The following is a 21,672-nucleotide window of genomic DNA, read 5'->3' as shown; positions in this document are numbered from 1 at the left end:
TAAAACATTTCACAACGGTTAGCAGAAGCACAAGATGGAAAGTTAACTTTAAACTGTTGATATATTGTTTACTCATGCTGGTGCTGCGACGAAGATTTGGCAAATAATCAAATGTAACTGTTGTTTACTATGTCTCTAGGCATCACAAAGCCAACAAAGCCAAATGTTGTGAAATTCCTGCTAACAACAATTAGATGTAGCGAAAAACTAGGAATCCTCGGTGGAATATCAAACCTGCTATAGATAATTAAACTAGCTAATGCAGTTGATACATCTGTCTGTACAGTGCCAAAACCTTGTAATAGTTTCCCACAGCTTGTTCAGGAGAGCGTCTCTTCACACAGGTAAAAGCTCTGTTACAGAGAACTTGTTGGTTTCATACTTTTAAGTTTGTTTAGCAGAGAAAAACTATCCTCTTAGTCTTTTAATCAGGGAAAATCCAATGATCTCCTCCCTCGGCTCCAATACCTTACAGGATAAAACATCCTAGATGTAGTTAGATTTGAACACACAAATCAGAAAAAAACAAGCTTGTGCCGCATCAATAAGTTTTCATTTACATTTGCAATGATCTCCGAAAGTATTTTACGCACCAAAAAGAGTCTCTGAGTAATTAAGCTCTCTAATCAGGGATAATTACATTTAATTTAGGTTCTTGTTTATTTGTGTTTATTTCATCTGATCTCCTCCAAAACATCACCATGCACTTTGTGCTGAAAGCTACCATCTGCATACATTATGCATTTCACTGCAGGGTCAGTGCTATGGAAAAAAAGATATACATAATACATGAAATATTGTCAGACCTAAATGATAATGGAAACTTCCTCCTGAAGTTGGCTGCTTCAGATAGAAAACCTAATCAAAAAAAGGCTTCTTTGAATGTTCGTTATAATTGCACTTGTGCCTTTATACAAGTCCCAAGTGCTCATAAAATCCCAACATGTATAATGTGAAGGAATATAACCGGCGGCTGATTATTACCATGAGAATAACCTGCATTGTTATTCATATTTTCAACTTAATGAAATCCTCTAAAAAGTACAATAGCCTTAGATGCTAGAGCTGATATATTAGTAAAACTAAATAAAGAGCTGCTGACAATAAAAGACAAGGAATCAATCTTGCTTTAAAAACCAAAGACAATTGAAAATTAACGATAAACAAGTGCGATTATAGACGTTTTCAATTTATCATAGTGACAGAATTCGGGCAAAGGAGGAAAAGAATAGTGTAGTCAAACTATTAGAGTTAATCTTGATTAATCACTTTTAACATTGTGTTACGTTGTGTTGAAATGTATTGTGCTAAACAACAAAGTGTTTTAAAAATGGATATTTTCTTTAGAAGGATTTCTACTTGAAAATGTGAACCTGAATCAAACCAAGCCATTTGTAGCCTCTGCTAAGCTAGGCTTTTTTAGGATTTCAAGCAATTAAATTAAAAAAAAAGAAGTATAGGTGGACTTAAAGCACATATCCAGAGTTTCTGAGAAATCTATGTTTATGTATGATTCTTTTGAAATGCAAAAAATGCCTAACTAGTCTTTTATTATGGTCTAGTGCTGGTGGTCATTCACATACGTCAATGTATATACTGTAAGACAGTTCCGCCTTCGTCCTATAGACCCCTATTCAAATAGAAAATTGCACCGCGATCACCCAGACAATAGGCTTCGACTTCCTGTAGCGGAGACTGTCAATCAAAGTGAATCTGCGTGCATGCGCGTGCGTAAACTGCACGGATACAAAGCCACGAGTCATAACAGCAAACAGGTATCACTCTGAGCAGCAATTTATCTCGAAGCTGCTTTTCAAAGGTGGAGGGACCCATAGACCTATATCAGTGCGACCCGATGCAACCTTGTTATGTTCTGCGATGCGCGTGCACAAAAGTAGAAGCGTCGCCACTGGTAGATTGGCAGAGGAAGTGGAGCTGTTTAGGGAGGGACATTGAGACAATCACTTTTGAATTCCGGATATCAGCTTTAAGTATATGAACTTCCTACATTTTTAGATGAATTAGGCATAATTCAGAGCTTTAAACTTGTCTAGTTTTTTTTTTTTTTTCATTTAGGTACTTTCAATGAATGTATTGCCACCAAGTTCACTTTAATGGATTTCCATGCTAAACTGTGTGCGGTGCAATGCTAAGCGCTATGCTACGCACTAGTGTTTTTGATTTACTACTAGTGTAAATCAAAAGTTTAGATGATGTGCTTTTAAAAACAACTCATCCATCCACAGATGTCTGTGTGTCAGATGTAGGTTGTGATTGATGCATTAAAGCAGAAATTATGAGCCCAAGGCCTGAGGGCCAAATCTAGTCCGTTAGTGCATTCAATCTGGTCCATGAGATAGTTTTGCATTGTAGAATTCACATAGGGAACAGCATATTGTGCTGTTGCAGCTATATGAGGGCAATAGCACTAAAATCCTTGGAAAAAACCTGGCCATGTGTGGCTCATAAACATAAAGGGACTTTGACATTTCTGCTTTCGAGGATTTCTTCAAAACATTTTGAGAAATATGTTTTCTGATCAAATCATTTGTACATTGTTGCATCGGTGACTGCCCTAAAACCTTCTGACTCACTCAGCTGAGCCCGCTCCATCCCTAACACAACACACAGCCCATTCAGGGACAATGACATGTCATTTAAGGAATTGGACTCTCACACAGCACACAACAAATGGTGCGGTGACTCTCCATGCTGCGCTCCTTCACTAATGACCTTTTTCTTCACACACACTGATTGTGGTGGAATGCACAGCAACATCAACTGCTCATAGTTTTGTCCAAGCCAGCAATTTTTCAGGTAACTGGGGGCAATAAAAATGTCGCTGTGAAGGTGAACATCAGCATTCCAACAAGTACCACAGAGTCCAATTTGAGCTCCATCAGAGAAAATACATAAACTTCACCATTACACCACCGTCAGACTCAAGCTTTTATTACATTTCCTTCCATCTGCCTCTGCAGCGAGCCATGTGTTAGTCCAATGACACCCCCTACCAGCAAAGAATAGGTCTGTGTGACTGCTCCATGTATACACTGTTAAACTAAATAACTTAGCAGAACTCAAAAAGAATTGAGGCAATCGATTGTCTCAATGTTTTTAAGTTGATTACCTTAAAAGTCAAAATTATCCAGAAATTAAAAGGTTCAATGACTGGCTACTTTTACTTTTTAAAAACTGTTAAAGTGCTATATGAATTAAGTTTATTTTTAAATAATTCCTATTTGAAACAATAACAACAAAAATAACAGGAATGTATCATTCTTCGCATGTAATTATGACTTAATTCTATTAAGTTGTACTTAAGTCGTGTTTTTAAGTTGTGCCTACTTATAAACAAATATAGTTCAATTTACTCAAAAATTATTAATTAAAGATTCTCAAAAAGGAAAATCATGTTACACCAACTTGACATAATTAAGTTAGTCAAACTTTTTCCATAACTTTGAGTATAAATTACTTATACTTAATCTATTTAATTACTTTGAATATTCGGGTTTACAGTGTAGATATTTGTCTAGTGAGGTGTTTCATATGTAAGGGAGACCGTGGCTTGTTGCCACACTTTTTACACTCTTAAATTTCTTAGAATCAATGCATCCTATAAAGACAAAATGTGTACCAGATGAAAGACCAAAGTCTCAGGAATATATTTTGTATTCATGTCATTTTTATATCTTGTGTCAGTGCAGAGTTGTAAGCAATCATATAGAGTGTGTGAACATGTGACATGTTGCCCCATCACTATGGGGTCTATTCTCCCGTCTGGACTTAAACGCTTTTTTACGCGCCTGCAGTTACGCACTTCTCTCCTGCTCGTATTCTCCAGTCCAGGCTCCTGACACGCCCACCAAAAGCGTAGTCTGTGAATGAAGGCGGTCTGAAGCAAAGGAGGTGGACTGGGGCATGATGTCATTATTTCTGGGGCTGTCTAGAAATCACGGAACGTGGAGTTTTCCCAACGCTTGTAAATGTCATTGAAATCTGTGAAAATGATAAAGCACACTTTTAATTTGAAACGCCTTCATTGATAAACAATGTAACAGGTTGATTTGATTAGATTATTGTTCAGATTATTGCAGTGTGAGGGTCGGCCGCATTTTTCTGTCCCAGTCAGTTAAAATCTCTCCTTTTATCCCTTCATACTAACAATTTGTGGGGAAAGCCTGATTTTATAAACTTCTTCCAATCCTTCACTCAGAAATGATCAGCGCATGGTCATCATCTGTCATCAATACGGTATGATATCAAATATAAATTGTTTAAAGCCTTATGAAGCTGATGTGAGCGAGTCCGAACTAAAGATGAGCCTCATTTAAATATGTGTGAGAACAGTTTCAGGTATCCATTCTCTCATGCGCATTTCACCAACATCTGCATATGACAGCTTCACTGTATTACTTACTCTGTAGTGGATCAAACTGTGGCTTTACGTCGGACATGGTATGAAAATCGTTGGACATCACTGTGGCAACGTGGACAGAAGTCTGCGTCTGTCAGAGTTTCAATCAATGGAGTAGCAGCAGCAGCTGAGGCACAACTCGGGTGCGCACAGCTTATCAGCTCCGCGACGCACGACCGTCTCTGCAGAAAAAAGAGTGGACGGCACAAATAAAATGGAATGAAATGTAACGCATTTTGTCCCATCTAGAACTGGTAAATGTGAACATATTAGAAATGCTGATGGTCAACCCATTGGCGTGCTTGTGTGACTAGAGCCCTATATGGGGTAAGACGTCATACTGAATTTTGCAACTAATAAAACAAGGACAAAATTATTTGTTGTTCTTTTTCCTTGAAAATGAAGACTGAAGTCAGGCACAGAAAATGTTTATCATTTAGCTTGAAAAAGTCATTGACCATAGCCATTGAACAAACCTTAACATAAAATATTATGTAACATGCACTGGATTAAAGTAAGTGCTGGCACGCAGGCTATGGCTCTCAGCCTCAAATGCTTCTTTTACCTTTCTTAAATTCAAAATTCCAGATTACATTGAATTACAAAAAAAAAAAAGAATTGGTTCATTGTGACAATTAACCCCAAAATGACTGAGACATGTTTGCTAACGTTAGCTCTAGCTTAAAGTTAGCTTGAAACAGAACAATGATTGAGGTATGACAGGAGGCTTTAATCTCTCCTTTAGTAAATCCACATGTGTCACTGTTAGGATTATTATCTGAAAGGAACTTATTTTGAAATATGTAAAGTTGATATTTTTTGGGGTTGTGCAAAATGGTTAATTGGTGTTCATCTCACCTCACACCTCTCTTCCCAGACAGGACATGACATGTAACCATGTAAAGGAAAGAAACTCGTATGCCACTTTTTAGTTGCACCCTCTGGTGGACAAGATAGTTGCAATGTGACAACTTATCCGTGTGACAACAAGCCTCGGTGTCACGGACTGAATTTACCTTGTACTGAGATCGCATTACCGGAAAATGAATTTTTGCTTGTTCCGCTGTGATCTTTGCTACTTCTGCCGTGCTGAGTGAGTGACAATCTCAGTCAACAACTTGAGTAAACAAATGCTGCGTTGACATTGGATGCGTCACAAAATGTCCGTACGTCCAGATTACATACAAAGTCAATGGATAGTTGCGTCCCAGATGCGGAATCTTTCTTGTGCGGCGGTGCGGTCCGATCCGAACGTCAAGTTCGCTGTGCAAGCGCGTGTTGAAAATATTGAACTCCTGCGATTGTTTCGCGTAATATAATAATGGCTTGGATTTATGTAGCGCTTTTTTTGAGGAGACTCAAAGCACGTTACAGAAACCATTATTCATTCACACCAGTCATACCGGTGGTGGTAAGCTACAGTGTAGCCACAGTGCATCTCAGACTGACAGAGGCGTGGCTGCCATTTCGCACCTACGGCCCCTCTGACCACATTCATACACAATTCATACAAGGCAATGTGGGTAAAGTGCCTTGCCCAAGCACACAACAACAATGACTTGGACAGAGCGGGATTCGAACCCACAGGCATTTGGTTACTGGACTCTGCCATTGAGCCATGGTCGCCCCCCAGTCGCATGACGAAAGCGCAGCTCCTCGCTTCAGCATGCAGTGAAACTCACCGAGTTGGATGTGTCGCTTGTGGGTAAACGCAGCATTAGCCAATCAGAACACAATGCGCGTTCATACACTGTAAAAAATGCATGCAAAATTGCAATGTAAAAAAATCCGCAAAACACCGAGGCCGCGAAAGGTAAACCGCGTTATAGCGAGGGACTACTGTACTAGCTTACCTAAGAATGTAGCATCGAAGCCGATGTTTCAAACTGAAGTTATTTTGTACAATTATATTGTATTACAACATTTAATTTAGGGTTAGAAATATGCTAATGTTAGGGTAAGGGTAATGGTTAAGGTGATAACTCCCAATGACATACATCGGTTTGCAATTCTTTGCAAGCAACTCCACAGAAAGTCATGACGCGAAGCATGCAAAAAATGTGCGTTGCGCTACACGCTAACATTTCGTGGCAGGCAGGTTCGTGTTTATGAGAGGAGAAAAAGGAGCGCAGCTCCTCGCTTCAGCAGGCAGTGAAACTCACCGAGTTGGATGTGTCGCTGGTGGGCGGGGCATAGCTTCAGACGTGTGTATGAAGCGAATTGGGGACAATTTTTGATCCTGCGGACCCTGCGGTACGTTTTGTGCTGCAGATGCGTCCGGTGCTGCAGAAGATGCATTCCGTGTGAACGCAGCATAATAGTGTCTCATGCAGCAATGTCAATACGAATAGGAATAGTATATTTTCCAAAAAAACATGATTATAATATACGTTGCAATAAATAACAGTTAACCTAATGTAACTTTACAATAAATATTTATAAATACATATCAATTAGTAACCTGATCATGACAATCATATATTTTTTTTTTTATCAGTGGTTGATTTTTTATCGATGGTCGACTGAAGCTTTTTTTAAAATCAGTACAACAATCTATATGTAACATTGCACATGGCAATTCCAGCATGGGTACAGCTCAGTACGCAGCAGTCATGTACTAAAATAGTAAAACAGTCTAAGTACGGAGGTAAACTCAGTCTCTAACTGTTGTGTAGTGTTTTAGATTGATTTAACTTTTGACATTTTAGTCCAAGTTTTTTTTAAATTTGCTGTATTGTGTGTGACTGCCCTCTATGGGTTGAAACCCAGCTATTCCAATCAGATTTTGTTATTGGCTTTGCAATCTGTGGTGAGTAGGTTAGATTAAGAGAATTGTGAATAGAGAGTATAGTGAATATTGAGTAGGTAGTTAGCATAGCATACCTCAGGATTTTGTTGGTCCAAAGCAAAAATCTGAATCAACTTGTACTCTGTAAACTGCAATAAGACACACACACACACACACACACACACACACACACACACACACACACACACAGGGAACATTCTCTATGATCAAAGTCAGTCTTAACATCTTCAATTTCACCAACTGGCAGGAGGACAAAAAGAGACTGTTGAGGTACTTTGAGTCACAAACAGCACAGTAGATATGCGTGTTTTTCAGCTATCAAATAGATGACCTATCTTACAAAATCAATGCCAGATAAGGTGCACACTATATTTAAAGATTGTTGATTTTTTGAGTTGTGGGAAAGGACTTCCTTTCTTTGTGGAACAGTATCCTTAATAATATGACTTCAAAGGTTTTTTTTTAAAGAACAATTGGAGTTGAATAGTTGAATGTAATAGAGTGGAGTTACGCTTAATATCAAAGCAGTAAAAGCACTGAAATATTGCCAAAGTTTCATCTAGAGCATTGATCAAAACACAAACACAGCTGATACTGTTTGCAGAAAGCATGGCAATGGTTAAAGATCACTACTATACTTCCAACTTTCTCCTCATTCCCAATAAATCCTCAATAAATGTTGCCTGAATAAACGTTTCAGAGGTTAAAGGGGTGCTTTAAAGAAGTTTGTACAGATTTGCACCACTTAGAGATGCAATTTTTACTCACCCGGAAGTCCACATATGGACTAGAACAATAAGGCTAATGCTTTTAAATCTGCATTTCCAAGTAAAAAAATTTGATTCTACATATTTAATTTGTTCCAGATGCAGCACATCAAATTATCTCCAAAAAAAATCACAGATTGAGTATTTACAAGAAAAACATCAATGTTTCTGTGATTTGTGGCCTTCTAATGTACTTTCACAAGTAGGAAGGCTCAAAATCCAGTTTGGAAATTTCAAAATCCAGTTGGAGTTTCCAGTTGCCTTGAACGCAGCATTACTGTTCTTCAAAGTAATGCCCTGTTTCCATACATTTACATGCCCCCTCCGTTCCATGCTCCCCCAGTTAAAATTGTAGCTGTGATTTTCACCTGATGGCAACCTAAACAGTGCCCCTAAGCTGCTACACCCACAAATAGTATTAGATAAAATCATAGTGTATGCCTCCTAGATCAATGAATTGAACATACTGTACTTTACTCCAAAAAGAAAGTAAAGAGGTTGAAATTGACGCTTTAAAGTTTGTTGTCATCTCCACCCTAAACACATTTAGTTGGCATTGTTTCGCGCATTGCATTGTGGGATGTGGAGTCCTGTAAATGGATACACAGAGGTGTTTTTACTTCATTCTTCCCTTGATTTCTTGTTTTTTTTTGTATTGTTTTGGCCAGACAAGCGAGACAGTGATTTGTGTAGAACCGTTTTTGTTCTAGTTCGTTTCTAGTATTCCCTGTGATATCAGAATGAAGTAAAAACACTTCTATGCACCCATCTCTGCGACTCCACATCCTTGTCAGATGCAGCAAACTCCGCCCCTTCAATTTGAGTTTGGACACGTCCAGCTTTAAAACAGCTGGCTGAAGTGAACGTGTTGATGACCTGCTTCGTAGTACAGCTGCTCTGTGACGAAGAAGTTAAGTGAAGGCCTTTAACGGAGCGTTATCTCAGTTATATTTATCCAGCATCGTAGTACAGGCCCTGAGCATTTATGGTGGATGAAAACAAACTTTTAGATGACTATTTCAACTTTTTTCCTTTCTTTTTTTGTCATAAATTATGTTTGAGTTATTGATCTATCAGGCATACGTGCTATAATTTAATCCAATAAAAAACAATCGCGGGTAGCAGCTTTAAGCTAGGAATCATTAGCAACATGTGTCTGTTTAGCTTGTTTTAATGACAGACATCCAATTGTAATTTTCCCTAATGCCAAACAGCTTCTTTCTACGCCCTGTCCATCAGTGATCAGCCTCAATAAAGCCTGAGTAAAGGTCATGTTATGATTTGCAAAAATAAACTTAATTACACAAATAATCGGAGATCCCCAATGAGGTTCAGCCAATCTATATGTCATTGAGGAAGGCAGATAGGAAGCAGGAGGCAGTAAATAAAGGCATAAACGCAGCTTGTAATATTGTATGCTCCCACCATCCGATACCTCACCTCCTCCAGTAATTACCGTACCGCTCCCTCTTCCTCGTTAGAAACTTGATCGCTGCCTGTCAGTGATAATACACTATGCCAGATGGTTTATGTAGTGTGGCTTTACCCCATCACCCTTCATTAATGGGAGAAAGAGCACAGGGAAAGGTGTTGTGGAGAGAGGGATTAGCCACTGCTTCCCTGTACAACCTTTGGAGACTTTGTGAAGCCTGTGGGGACAGCACAGGTTCTTCACCTTCTGTTCCTCTTCTGCATTTCATTTTGGGTTGGGAAGGGTTTATAGCCACAGATCTAAGGTATACTCACAGCTTCCGATGTTGTTTTATGCATAACGAGGGATTATGACCCAATGCTGTGTGTAAATATGTATTCAGGAAAGGTGAACTAGTTAAGTTGGCCAGAAAACATGTTCTTTCTGCTATATGTGTCACAAATCCTAGTGAAAATGAAAGTTGTTAGGTAAAACTTGAAGTTTTATACATAAGACTGACATTAAGCTGTCATTATTATGACGTGACACCTGTCATTATCATGAATAAGGTGTCATGAAGGCTGTCATTCCACTTCAGGGAGGAGCAGAGGAGGAGAGAGGGAAATGTCTTGAATATTGTCTTGCAGCGCCTTAACTTCTCTTGGACTGTTATGTATTTATTGCTGTTTTATGTGTTTTTAACTTCTTAATCCTGTAGATCCTGCTCTGTTTGTGTGAATGTAAGCAACAGACTGCTGCACAATTTCCTTCGGGATCAATAAAGTATTTATCTATCTATCTATCTATCTATCTATCTATCTATCTATCTATCTATCTATCTATCTATCTATCTATCTATCTATCTATTAAATGTGGTTTGTTACCCCAATCCTAAACCTTCGTTACCCTAACCACTAACCATAACCCCCTAACTCTAAACCTAACCTAACCTTAACCTTAACCTTACCTCCCCCTAACCCTAAATTTACCCTAACCCTAACCTTAAACTTAGCAACCCCACTAGATCCCTGCAACCTTTACTCTCAAAGGAACCATTTGGCCTCATCTCACCTGGATTAAAGTCTTCCCGGAACCGAAAAAATACCTTCTTAATGAAGACAATACAGTGTATTAAATTCTATACAGTTAGAATTATATAGAATACTGTTTGATTTGATTTATTTTGATTTGATTTATATTGATCACGTAAATGGCAACTTAAAAACAGTTTAAAATAAAATAGAATAAATAAACGTAAAAAAAAAAACGGTATCTTGCATCTTCAAATTCCTACACATCTCAGTTTACATGAACACAATATTATATTAAGAACATTTTTTTTAGTTAATGTATTTAAAGGGCCACAAAAAGTAACATAAAGTTTGATATTGCATGGTCATGTGGTCAACACATAAAGTATGCATATTTAACTGGCACATTGGCGATTAAATTAATCTGTCCCCCACACAATTGAAATCTCTATTTTCAATATATATTTTTTAAAGCTTTAGGGAGCCATTGTAAAAGAGTCAAAGAGCCACATGAGGCTCCAGAGCCGCATGTTGCAGACCCCTGACCTAACCCAAAAAATGTCAATATAGCTATTAGCTGCAAATGTGTCGTAATTTAGCAAACATCACTTAATGTCAGCCTTGATGACACCATGTTCATGCTAATGACAGATAATGACAGTGTAATGTCAGCCATATGTATAAAACTTCAAGTAAAGTGTTAACCAGATTTCAGAATAGATAACACTATAATTTAGCCTTTGCCTTATATATTTTGATACAAAGATTGATATCAACACACTAGGGCTGCCAACTTTGGTCGTTTAGTCGACTAATTGATCGATGCTGTCGATGCAGCAACGATATCAGTTTCAACACAGTAAAAAAAAAAAAAAAAAAGCAATGCACTTATACAGGTGATCGGATTAACACTAGAAGTCCCACAGAGGTGTCAAATGAACTTTTTACCTATAAAACCCAGAGAGGTGTCATTTGACCCAAAGAGAACACAAAAATTATTTATTTTTAATGACAGTGTGGTGTGAGAAATGTGCAAAAGAACAACTGTGATTTGTTTTCAATGGTTTTTATTTGTGTAAAAAAAAAAAACAAACAAAATAAATAAAAATAACGATAATAACAAAGCAACTGTGCACATATTTAGAAGAATCTCCTTCATCCTCTTATTGAGACTCGTGACATACTTGGCACTGCCACGGTATCTCTCTCATACATTTGCCACATGTGTATTTGTGGCAATGAACACATCGCACAGTTGCGCGATTGCTCTTGCAGCAATGGTTGATCTGACACTTAGCCCTTTTCCCAGGGCCAGGTGTAGGCGGTTGTTGTTGGCGCAGTTGCTCTTTGAGTGCCTTCTTTTCACTCACATGAGAGTTAGCCAACTCTCTTGCTAGCTGAACCAGGAAGTCCACCCGTCTCTCCTGCACCCCGGTGCATGCTTGATAAAGCAGATGTGCATTGAGTGCCGCCATGTCGATCATGTTGTAGAACACGGCGACTGGCCATCGCCGTGTTCCTGTGCGCACACTGTACTCCCGCACCATCTGGTCCATCACATCCACTCCGCACTTTGTGGTGTTGTATTGGGTGATGGTGTTTGGCTTCCTTTTGATGGTTTCCTCAGTCTCAACCACGCTGTGCATGCTGCTGAGAATGTAGACGGTCTTTTTTCGTTTGGGCGCATACCGTCAGCGTGGCACCAGTGGTGGAAAACACCTAAAAAAGAAGAAATTGTTGTTGTTATAGCGGTTTTAAACACAATGACACACTCAGAGGTGTTGATGGAATAAAAAAGACCAACAACATACCTGAGTGGTGAATTCCTTGCGGTCCATCTTTCTAGTTGACTGACGAATTTCCCGGCGAATCTTGTTGACTGTCCCGAGGATGGTGGTTTTCCGGCTGAGCAGTCGTCGTGCAAGTGTCAGTGATGTAAAGAAATTGTCCGTGGTGACCGTCCTGCCTTTGTCCATAAATGGTTCCATCAGCTTCATCACCACACTCTCAGAAAGTCTCTCCTCACTGGGACGACTGGGGTCCTTTCCAAGATATGGGAGGACATTGCAGATGTACTTTGTTTTCAAATCACAAGCCACCCAAAACTTTATGCCAAATTTGTCGGGTTTTGTTGCAATGTACTGCAGGAAACAGCAGCGAGTCTTCGATGGGAAAAGCTGTTCATCAATTGTGATGTGTCGACCAGGGTTGTAGCATGTGATGCAGTTGGTAACAAACGATCCCCACACATCCGAAATTGCAGCAAACTTATCTGTCTGCACTCGCTCACTGCGCGTAAACATGTCATCAAATCGTAGGTGACGCATGATGTCTTGGAAACGGTTTCGTGACATAATTCCAGTGATAAGTGGGTTTCCCAGGCATGCTGACCAGCTGTCACGCAGAGATGGAACCTTGGTCACCCCCCTCAAAATAATAACAGAAATAAATGCCATTAGTTCATGGAGGATCATGAACCAGTCCGTCTGCTCCGTTTGCCGTGCATGCTGAATAGTCCATTCTTGAATGGGACGGAGCATGCCAACAGTAATGAAACAGAGGTAGCTCTGAAGGCGACTCCTGATTCTTCTTCTGGCCTTTGCTGTTGGCTCTCCATCTGCAGCGTACGGTTCCATTGGAGTGAAACGGAGAATTGTACCCACATGTTCTTCATGCCACACTGTGCCCTCTTTCGCCGTCTCTGTGGGCTCACTCTCCAACCGAGCTCTCTTTTCCAGATGAGGAGCAGTCTCGTCATCTGCAATGTGAACAAATTCAAATTATTCTTTTCTTCGGTTTTAAATAAAAATAAAGTCAGGAAATGAAAATAGGATGTTTGGGAAATCTAACCTGAAGACAGCTCAGGGTCCGAATCCGAATTTGGCTGAAGGTTTATGTCCTCCCCATCTGAGTCACAAGGGTTTGCATTGTTCAGGATCAATTCCAACGCTTCTTGAGTGGTAAATCTTCTCTGCATTTTGAGTAGAATAAGTGTGGAGTGTCAGCAGGTGGAAGCAGCCAGCTATTTATTCCCCACAGCACAAAAGGCTGCATGACAACATGGTATTCCAGGGGTGTCCAATTCCGGTCCTCGAGGGCCACTAATCAGCACACCTTATTCAAATGATCATCCAGCTCTGCAGAAGCCTGATAATCATTTGAATCAGGTGTGTTGGAAGAGGTGACTCTGTTTCTTTCAATGTTTGTAGTCTGTGTTTGTTCTCCCCCAGCATCAAGCAGAACGAGTTAATAAACGGGGCATTGTGACTTTAGCTTCCAGGGCACTTCCCCCTAACATTCCAGACTTCCATTGTTAGAGTCAGGCTCTCCCCCCTGCTGATTTCTCAGGTGATTCATTTACAAATGAATAGATGCAAATTGTAGCCATCAGAGTCGTCAGTTTGGTCCTAGAGTTCATTTGACCCTGCTCTGGGACTTCTGGGGGGATATAGAAATCCCTGGGACTTCTAGTGTTAAATGTCAATATAATTTATTTAATGCCTAAACATGATTCTATGTCCAATGACAGCTGTGTGAGTGCGTGTTGGCTTAAGCTGTCACTACGCAGTGCACTGTCCTCAGAACAGATCAGAGAGGGAACAAATGAAGACAGGCTTGAAACAAGCATCCACTGTTAAATCAGTCCTTTTTCTGCACAAGAACATGGATGATCCTTATATTTGATACGTGGATTATGTGAATAGATCCACTGCTGTCTCTGGCACTGCGGGGCACACTACGCACCTGTGTTTGATGTGCGTTTGTTTCCCCGTGCTCTGATCTGATGTTGACATTAACAGTTGTTTGTTAATAAAAGCAGGCTTACCACTAAAACAAACATAAACATGTCATTTGTATGAGTGAAAAATAGGTTTTAATTGTCAGTTTCAGGTCAGGCGCTGATATAAATACCTAATGTCTGTCAGAACTGTAGGTTTCATTTTTGCTTTGTTGGATTCTGGTCAAAGCTTGAATAAGGTTCATATCATAAATAGTCTGTGTTCAAAATCAAATCGACACCACATAATGCCAAAACGAAATAATTGTTGTTCTCCTCGTCCTCCTCTGCACCTGCTCATTCATTCTGTTTTTTTTTTTTTTTGGTCAAATAATCGCTACGTGTGCCATAGTCTTGGTCGACCAATCATTTCCTTGATTGACTACAGCCCTACAACACACTATAAGTATTTCTTTCTGATTCTAAAATCTCTCAAAAACAAATGCTTTTTAAAGTGGCCAAACCAGACAAAACAACATGTAGCTTTCTGTGTGTTTATTGTATTACTATGAATTATTCAGTGGGAACAAATTGACTCAATACTCCAAATGTCTCATAACCTGCTGTATATAATGATTAGTGGAGTGTCTTTGTGTGACTGTAGCTTAAAAAAGTGTTTGGCAAGTTTTTTGATGATAAATTTGATATCAGTGATATAAACCGTAGTTAAGCTCCACTATGTACTCATGTATGCAGATTTTATTAATTTTAAGTTTTACCTGACCTATAGTTACGCTGCATGGTTTTCTCTCTGTTCTCTTCCAGGATGAGTGAGCGGTACACGCAGATCAGAAGCAAAGTGGCTCTTCTTGTAATGGCGTTAGTGATCAGTGTCTGCCAAATGTCTCTGCCGACAGAAGGAACGACAGGTGAGCACACGGCAATGACCAAAGTTTCTAAAGTTGAAACTTTCCCAGCTTCTAAGTTTTCTCCCTTTAACGAAAAGTTAATGTGAGGAAAAAATACAGGTTAGATGCACAAGGTAGAACCACAGTGTGCACAACCTTAAAAAACACAAGCAAAAGTTTGGACTGATTAAACTGGAATATGCAAGTCAGTCCTCAGGGGAGTGGCTAAAGCAGGACCGTAAAAACCGTGACCTAAATTTGTGCTTTGAGAAAAAATATTTGTAACATTGTTTCAGATTTCCTGGTCTACACTGTCTTAGAAACATTCCACAAATTCAAACTGCTGTTATCTTTACACTGGTGGCTCCCACAAAATGGAGAGGACAAGAAAAGCCTGCAGTAGTGCTTACTGTATCATACAGGATATGAGAATCCCTGTCTTTAAAAGAGAGCTTTCATCTCACAGCATTTCTTACAAACCATTTCTTCCTCAATCAACACGTGTGACATGAGTCTTTATCCTCATCTTTGCAACAACAACACAACTAAGAAACTCATTGACCACCGTTTGTTGAATCGTAACACTAAAATGACTCCTCTCACACTGGGGCCAGTTAACGTGACCTGTCAAGGTTGGACGCTATTGTAGCCTTTAAGTACTACTGTACAGAGCTAATAAACCCTGTAGAAGCTGCCACCATGGGGCAGAACAAATGACTTCAATAAGGAAGTGTTCTGAGAGGCTTTAGTCTGACAGGGACGCTGTAAATTCACTTTAAGTATGTGTTTTATCAGCTGACATCCAAGGAATTTGGCTACTGACAAAGCCCTGAATAGCAAATGTGTTTTAAGTTCCTTCTGAACAAAATGCTATTAGCTTTGCACTTTCTAAACTTTTCTATATAGCAAATGGCTAAATCTGAGGCAATGACTCACCACAACTTTTCTCAGTCATCCATCTCTGGATTAATCAAAAATAGTTCATAGTGGCCAGATATCGCAACATTATAACGTCATCGTCAAGGGTACAAGTGGTATATGGTGAGGGGGGTCGGATTAAAAAAATCTTCATTCAACAAACCACATTGCTGTGGTTTGTTTTTATTTTTCATGTTCCTATTGAGTTGAAGAGGTCATACCCAGAGTAAAGTACTGTATGTCTACAGTTAAAATTAAATATTCCTTTCAAAAAATATCATATTGTATCATGAGCCCGTCATCGTCTATCTTATGGTATAGTGAACTCAGTGTTTCTTCTCACCCCTAATATTGAGATATTTGTTAGGTTATCATGAATTAGCCATTGTTGTCATTTTTAGGCCAGAAATTTAGCAAACAACTTTATAAATGATACTATCCCATTTTTTATTTGTAGAAACCTGGCCCGAGCCTGACGGTTCCATTAGGTCCTTTCGGGCTAGGTTTGGGTATCCATTCTCTAGTCCAGTTATTCTCAACCATAGGGTCACAGCCCATTCTTGGGCCACAGGTGCCAACTACTGGGTCGCAAAACACTTTCAGTTCCGCACCTGTGGGAGAGCCGAGAGCCCAGTGTGTTGAGCGTGGGATAACGCTAGCCAACGAATCACTGAAGCCTTTAAAATGAAATTGTCAAATTCATTAGCAGGTCATAAGTTAATATTTTTTATTCAATATTCTATTTACAGTTTATTTATTTAATTTGATACTTATTTTGAATGTATTTATTTTATTAGCAAATAATTTTATTTATCAGAAATTTTCTTCAGTTTTTTTAGTATCTAGTTTATTTTTTTAATAATATTGACTTGATCCTTTATATTTGTTCTTGTAGCAACTTGATTTGTTCTAATTGCTCACCTGTTCAGTGTTGTTGTATGTGCAGGTTTACATACACAATAAAAAGAAATGTCTTTGAGATGATCACAGTCTATCATATCATTTATTTTACAAGGTTTTAGCTTGTTAAACTGTAAGTGGACTTGATATAGTTATTGAATACATATCAAACCAAGACTCGGATCAATTGAAATGAAAGTGTTAATATTTAAATGGGTCCCGGGCCACTTTGTATTCGGAAAATTGGGTCCTGAGGTCAAAAAGATTGAGAACGCCTGCTCTAGTCTACATGTCTGTTTTAGAAGGTGTTATAAGATTCAAATAACTGTTTTGAAATGTTTGCATCATGGCTTTCAACCCCTCCAAATAAAAGCCATTAGCATTAAACCCACAGAGATCATGATGTTTCTTCACTGGGAATCTACCTGATGATACACAGCCAAAGAATAGAAGCATTTGATGTTAGTCAGGCTGTCAGTTTGTGAGCGTGATATAATTGGCCCATACTTCTTATCTCTTTGTCTACCAATTACAGAAGCACAGGGCTTTTCTGCATTCAACAATGATTGGCAGTATTCGCCGTTCAAGACACTCATCATTTCTACAAGAAGCATATCAAAATAATCTCCAACGTGTCATTCAGAGGTTTCCTGATAGCAATCGCAGTCTCCTAATTTCCCCCGGGATTTATTTCTACTGCTGTAAACCAGTTAGTTATCAGAAGCTGAAGCAAACCCAGAACACGTCTGAATCTGAGAAAATGTATTCTCACTAAAGAACATCATGTGTATATTCTCAGACTTTGGCAAAAGAGTATAAGGTAATTCACTAATGTAGATTTGATTTATTTAAATAATACATTTGTGACAGAAAAGAGGAAATCATGTTTGTACCATTCCCCATGTTTTCCTGTAAATAATTATGTGCTCTATTCTCCCATGTGCGTTGATCCAAAAAGCCGCACAGCAGCGCTGTTTTTGGCTGTGTGCTATTCTCCCCCTGTACTTAAGTCAGTCGCTATGCGCCTTCATCCCAGTTATGTACTGTGGGTGAAGCAGCCCTGAAATGTGGGTGTTCCCATTCAAATCTGGCTTTACGCGCATTCTCCGGTGTGCGTGAGTCCTTTTCCTCTTACACGCTTCTAACCCTGGAATAAGTGAAGCGCGCCGATAAGGTGAAACATTATAAATATGGACTTAGTTACATTTGAAGTCACACGGACTTGTGCTTCGTGCAGCAGCAGCTGTGATCACTCAGCTGCTGCTGCGCGATTAATTAAAACTGACAGAAGCAGATTTCTGTCCACGTTGGTCACAGTGATTCAACTATTTTCATACTATGTCCAACGTAAAGTCACAGTTTGATCCACTACAGAGTGAAACAAGCTGTCATATGCAGATGAGGATGGACCAGAAACTGTTCCCTCACATATTTTAATGAGGCTCAGCTCAGGTCTTTTTAAACAACTTAAAACTGTGTATTATGGAAGCCAATAGTTCTGTTTCACTGTAAACCTCCCTCTGTATTAAAGCAGGACGCTCTGCGGCCGGGTTATTTCCTCATATCTACAGTGATGATGATGATGATGAAAGTGATGATGATCAAGGAAAGAGATTTTAACTGTGATTCAGTAACACTGCATAAATCTCATCAGTTACATTGTTTATCAATGAAGGCATTTCAAATTAAAAGTGAACTTAATCATTTTCACGGATTACAATGACTTTTACAAGCGTTGGGAAAACTCCATGTTCCGTGATTTCTAGACAGCCCCTAACAAATGACATCACCACCTCCTTTCCTTCAACCCACACATTTGCGCTTTTGGTCTACCTTATGCGCGGTGGGCGTGTCAGCAGCCTGGACCGGAGAATATGCATAGGAGAGAAGCGCGTAACTGCAGGCGTGCAAAAAAGCGCTTAAGTCCAGACGGGAGAATAGACCCCTATGTGAATTAGGTTAAGTGTTATGGATAAAAGTTAACACTCTGTTGTCAGACAATGAAACTGCCTGCTAGCAGAAGGAAACCATACTGGTTCTTAGCATCATAAACCAGGCTAATCATTCTGTACACCAAACCTAGTCAAAGCATGTATAAACCTGTGAAACACATACACTTGTCATGTCATAGTCAGTACATACAGTAGCAATAGACATACACTAATTATCTTCACTTCTGTACTTAACTGTACTACAACTATTGTATACAGTATCTGCTTATGGCTGGATACAAACTACATTTCATTATTACATTTGCAACAACATTCAATTTTAATCTAATCTAATCCAGTCTAATCTAATCTAATCTATTCTATTTTAATGTAATCTAATCTATCCATCAATCCAACCATTTTACTCTTTAAACATTTTACTCAATATAGTGACATTAGGACCTAATTTAATCTCTGTTTTACCAACTATCCTATATAGTGAGGGCACCAGAGGCCATTATGTGCAGTGTTTTCATGTTTCCTCCATTTTTTTTTTTCAGTTTCTTTTATCATCAATGTATGCAACGTAGCCAAATGGAACAGCGGGTCAACCATCCACTATCTTGTTCTTTTCAAAATACACTAATGTACTTGCTTGATGCTTTTATTATGGGATCCTATTCATTCACCTTAAATGAGCATAGTGCTGGATTTGTGAAAGAATAAACATACATTTTCATGCTAATGGATGATGAGGCATTACAAACCAAAAAGAATGAGCCCACACACGTTTCTCCCTATTGCCACGAACAGGCTGTGTGCTGCACGGGGCTCAATGGGTCATCTAATAACTGAGAGGTTGGGGGTTTGAATTCCACTTTTTCCAAGTTATTGGCATTGCGTCTTTGGGCAAGGCACTTAATCCACATTGCCTTGTATGAATGGGTATGAAATGTGCATGATGTGCATGTGTGGTGCAAAATGGCAGCCACACTTCTGTCAGTACACCCCAGGGCAGCTGTGGCTACAATGTAGTGAATTAATCATGGTTTCTGTAACGAGTCTCCTCGAAAAAAGCGCTATTTAAATCCAAGCCGTTATTATTATTATATATTGCAATTTGTGGTCTGAATATCCCGCACAGACCTGCAGACGTGACGTCAAATGACGCTGCGTCCTCATAGGCTTGGAGACTGGACCAAATTGCTGTTTGGTTCCTCTTAGGCATGCGCGGAGGTCTTGCAGTAAACAACAGTCCAGTAAGGAGGAGTCTTATTCTTTCATCCTGTCCTATCCTCCTGTAACATACATTTTAGCTGCACTATTAAGCATTGGGCTCACGTTTGCAGCCTTCAGTGTGTCTCAGAATCTTAAAACCAACTCTTTAATAATCAATCAGTAGATATTAAAAAAGAACCACTATCACCAATGTTAATGCTAATATTAAAACAGGTTGCACTATTTAGTTCTTAGTACTATTTACTTTAGGAGTGAGAACAATTCAGCACAGCTCACAATAGTTAGCAGTTTATAATCTAGTGTACGGTTTTTTTATTGTTGTTTATTGAGCAGTAAATTTACATGAGATTACTGTACTGCAATTTACCTGGTATCTATGGCATTAGATATTCACATCAACTGTCCAAATAATCCATAATCTCTGTGTAGGGTTTGCAGTACCTTGTTGAATCAAAGTCAGAAAGAGTTAGGTTAGCCCAGTGGGCTGAACTGCATGATCCAACCGAGCACTACCAAGGCTAACATCCCATTAAGGCCCTGAAGATGTTGTTGGTCTGTAGTGTGAACATTTTAGTTGCTAAAACAACTTTCATCATGAAGTTAGAGCAATGCATCCCCGGTGGATTTTGCATTTTACTGCCTTTTCTGCACTTTAACTGCTCAAGTGGGTGTAGAGTGTTGAAATTCTGACCTTCAAATTGTGCTCGTGTGATCCTTCTAGATGCATTTCAGCCTTGGATGTTAGTGTCCACAAAGGAAAAGCACTTAGCAAGAATCCCAACAAACAGGTTTGCTGATGGGGAACTTCAACCTAAAAATAATGAATATATTTAGTGTCATAATCAGTATTTTTAGGTATTAGCAGCACCCAGTGGTCACAGACTATGGTTTGTGGTTCATATAAATTGAGGTTCTTTCTTCATCACTGTACATGTTCTAAGTTTTATGCAACAAGAAAAAAAATTATTTAGATTTTTTGCACTTTGAAATAAAAAAATGAGGTAGGTGCTGCATGCAAAGCAGATTAAGACAGGAAAACACATTCCTGAAAGCAATAACCAACAGGTGTTCTAGCTTGAGCTTGATGATTTTTTTTATTCATCTGAATTTGATTAAGATACTGTAGATTGATTAGTTATTTTAGAATATGTCTCACTGCTTAAAACCTCCAGTAACGGTTGTGGAGGAATTCTGCTGCATACAGTCAGCAAGAGATAGTGTATGTTTTCTCAATGAGCCCTTCGTCAAAGGTAATCTTTCTGGAAGAGACAACGTATTTTTGGCTCCAAACAATGCTGCATATTAAGCAAGGCAGTGATTACATTAGGATTCACCGCAGTTTGCTGAATGATACAATATATGCATCATTTGCAATTTCCTCTTTGTCCCTGGACATCAATGAATAAAAGCTTCTCCTGGAGAGTCTTCTGCTCAGAGGGAGGAAGGGCAACACTTCTTGCAAAAAGCTGCTTTGCTTCAAAGGATGCACTAAAAAGTACAAATGTCTGGTTCAAAAAGCTCTCTGATAGTCAGTGTCAGCTGTTTGGAGTTCTTTATGCAAGTCATATATAGGTTTTAAGTGTCAGATTTTTGTTGTTGCTGTAAAAGTAGCAGTTTTCT

General features: G+C 39.1%; 1 protein-coding gene across 1 annotated transcript in view; it reads left to right on the top strand.

Annotated features, from left to right (window-relative positions):
• The window catches only part of LOC114466157 (protein FAM19A2), a 129,475-nt gene that overhangs the window by 77,961 nt on the left and 29,842 nt on the right, over positions 1-21,672 (top strand). The window contains exon 2 of the mRNA XM_028451688.1: positions 14,982-15,085. Within this exon, the coding sequence (XP_028307489.1) occupies positions 14,983-15,085 (103 nt within the window). The 5' untranslated portion in view covers position 14,982. The remainder of the gene's footprint in view (positions 1-14,981; positions 15,086-21,672) is intronic.

This window comes from Gouania willdenowi, chromosome 6 (genome assembly GCF_900634775.1).
Source record: "Gouania willdenowi chromosome 6, fGouWil2.1, whole genome shotgun sequence".
Classification (NCBI taxonomy): domain Eukaryota; kingdom Metazoa; phylum Chordata; class Actinopteri; order Blenniiformes; family Gobiesocidae; genus Gouania; species Gouania willdenowi.
This window is presented reverse-complemented; position numbering and strand designations above follow the sequence as displayed.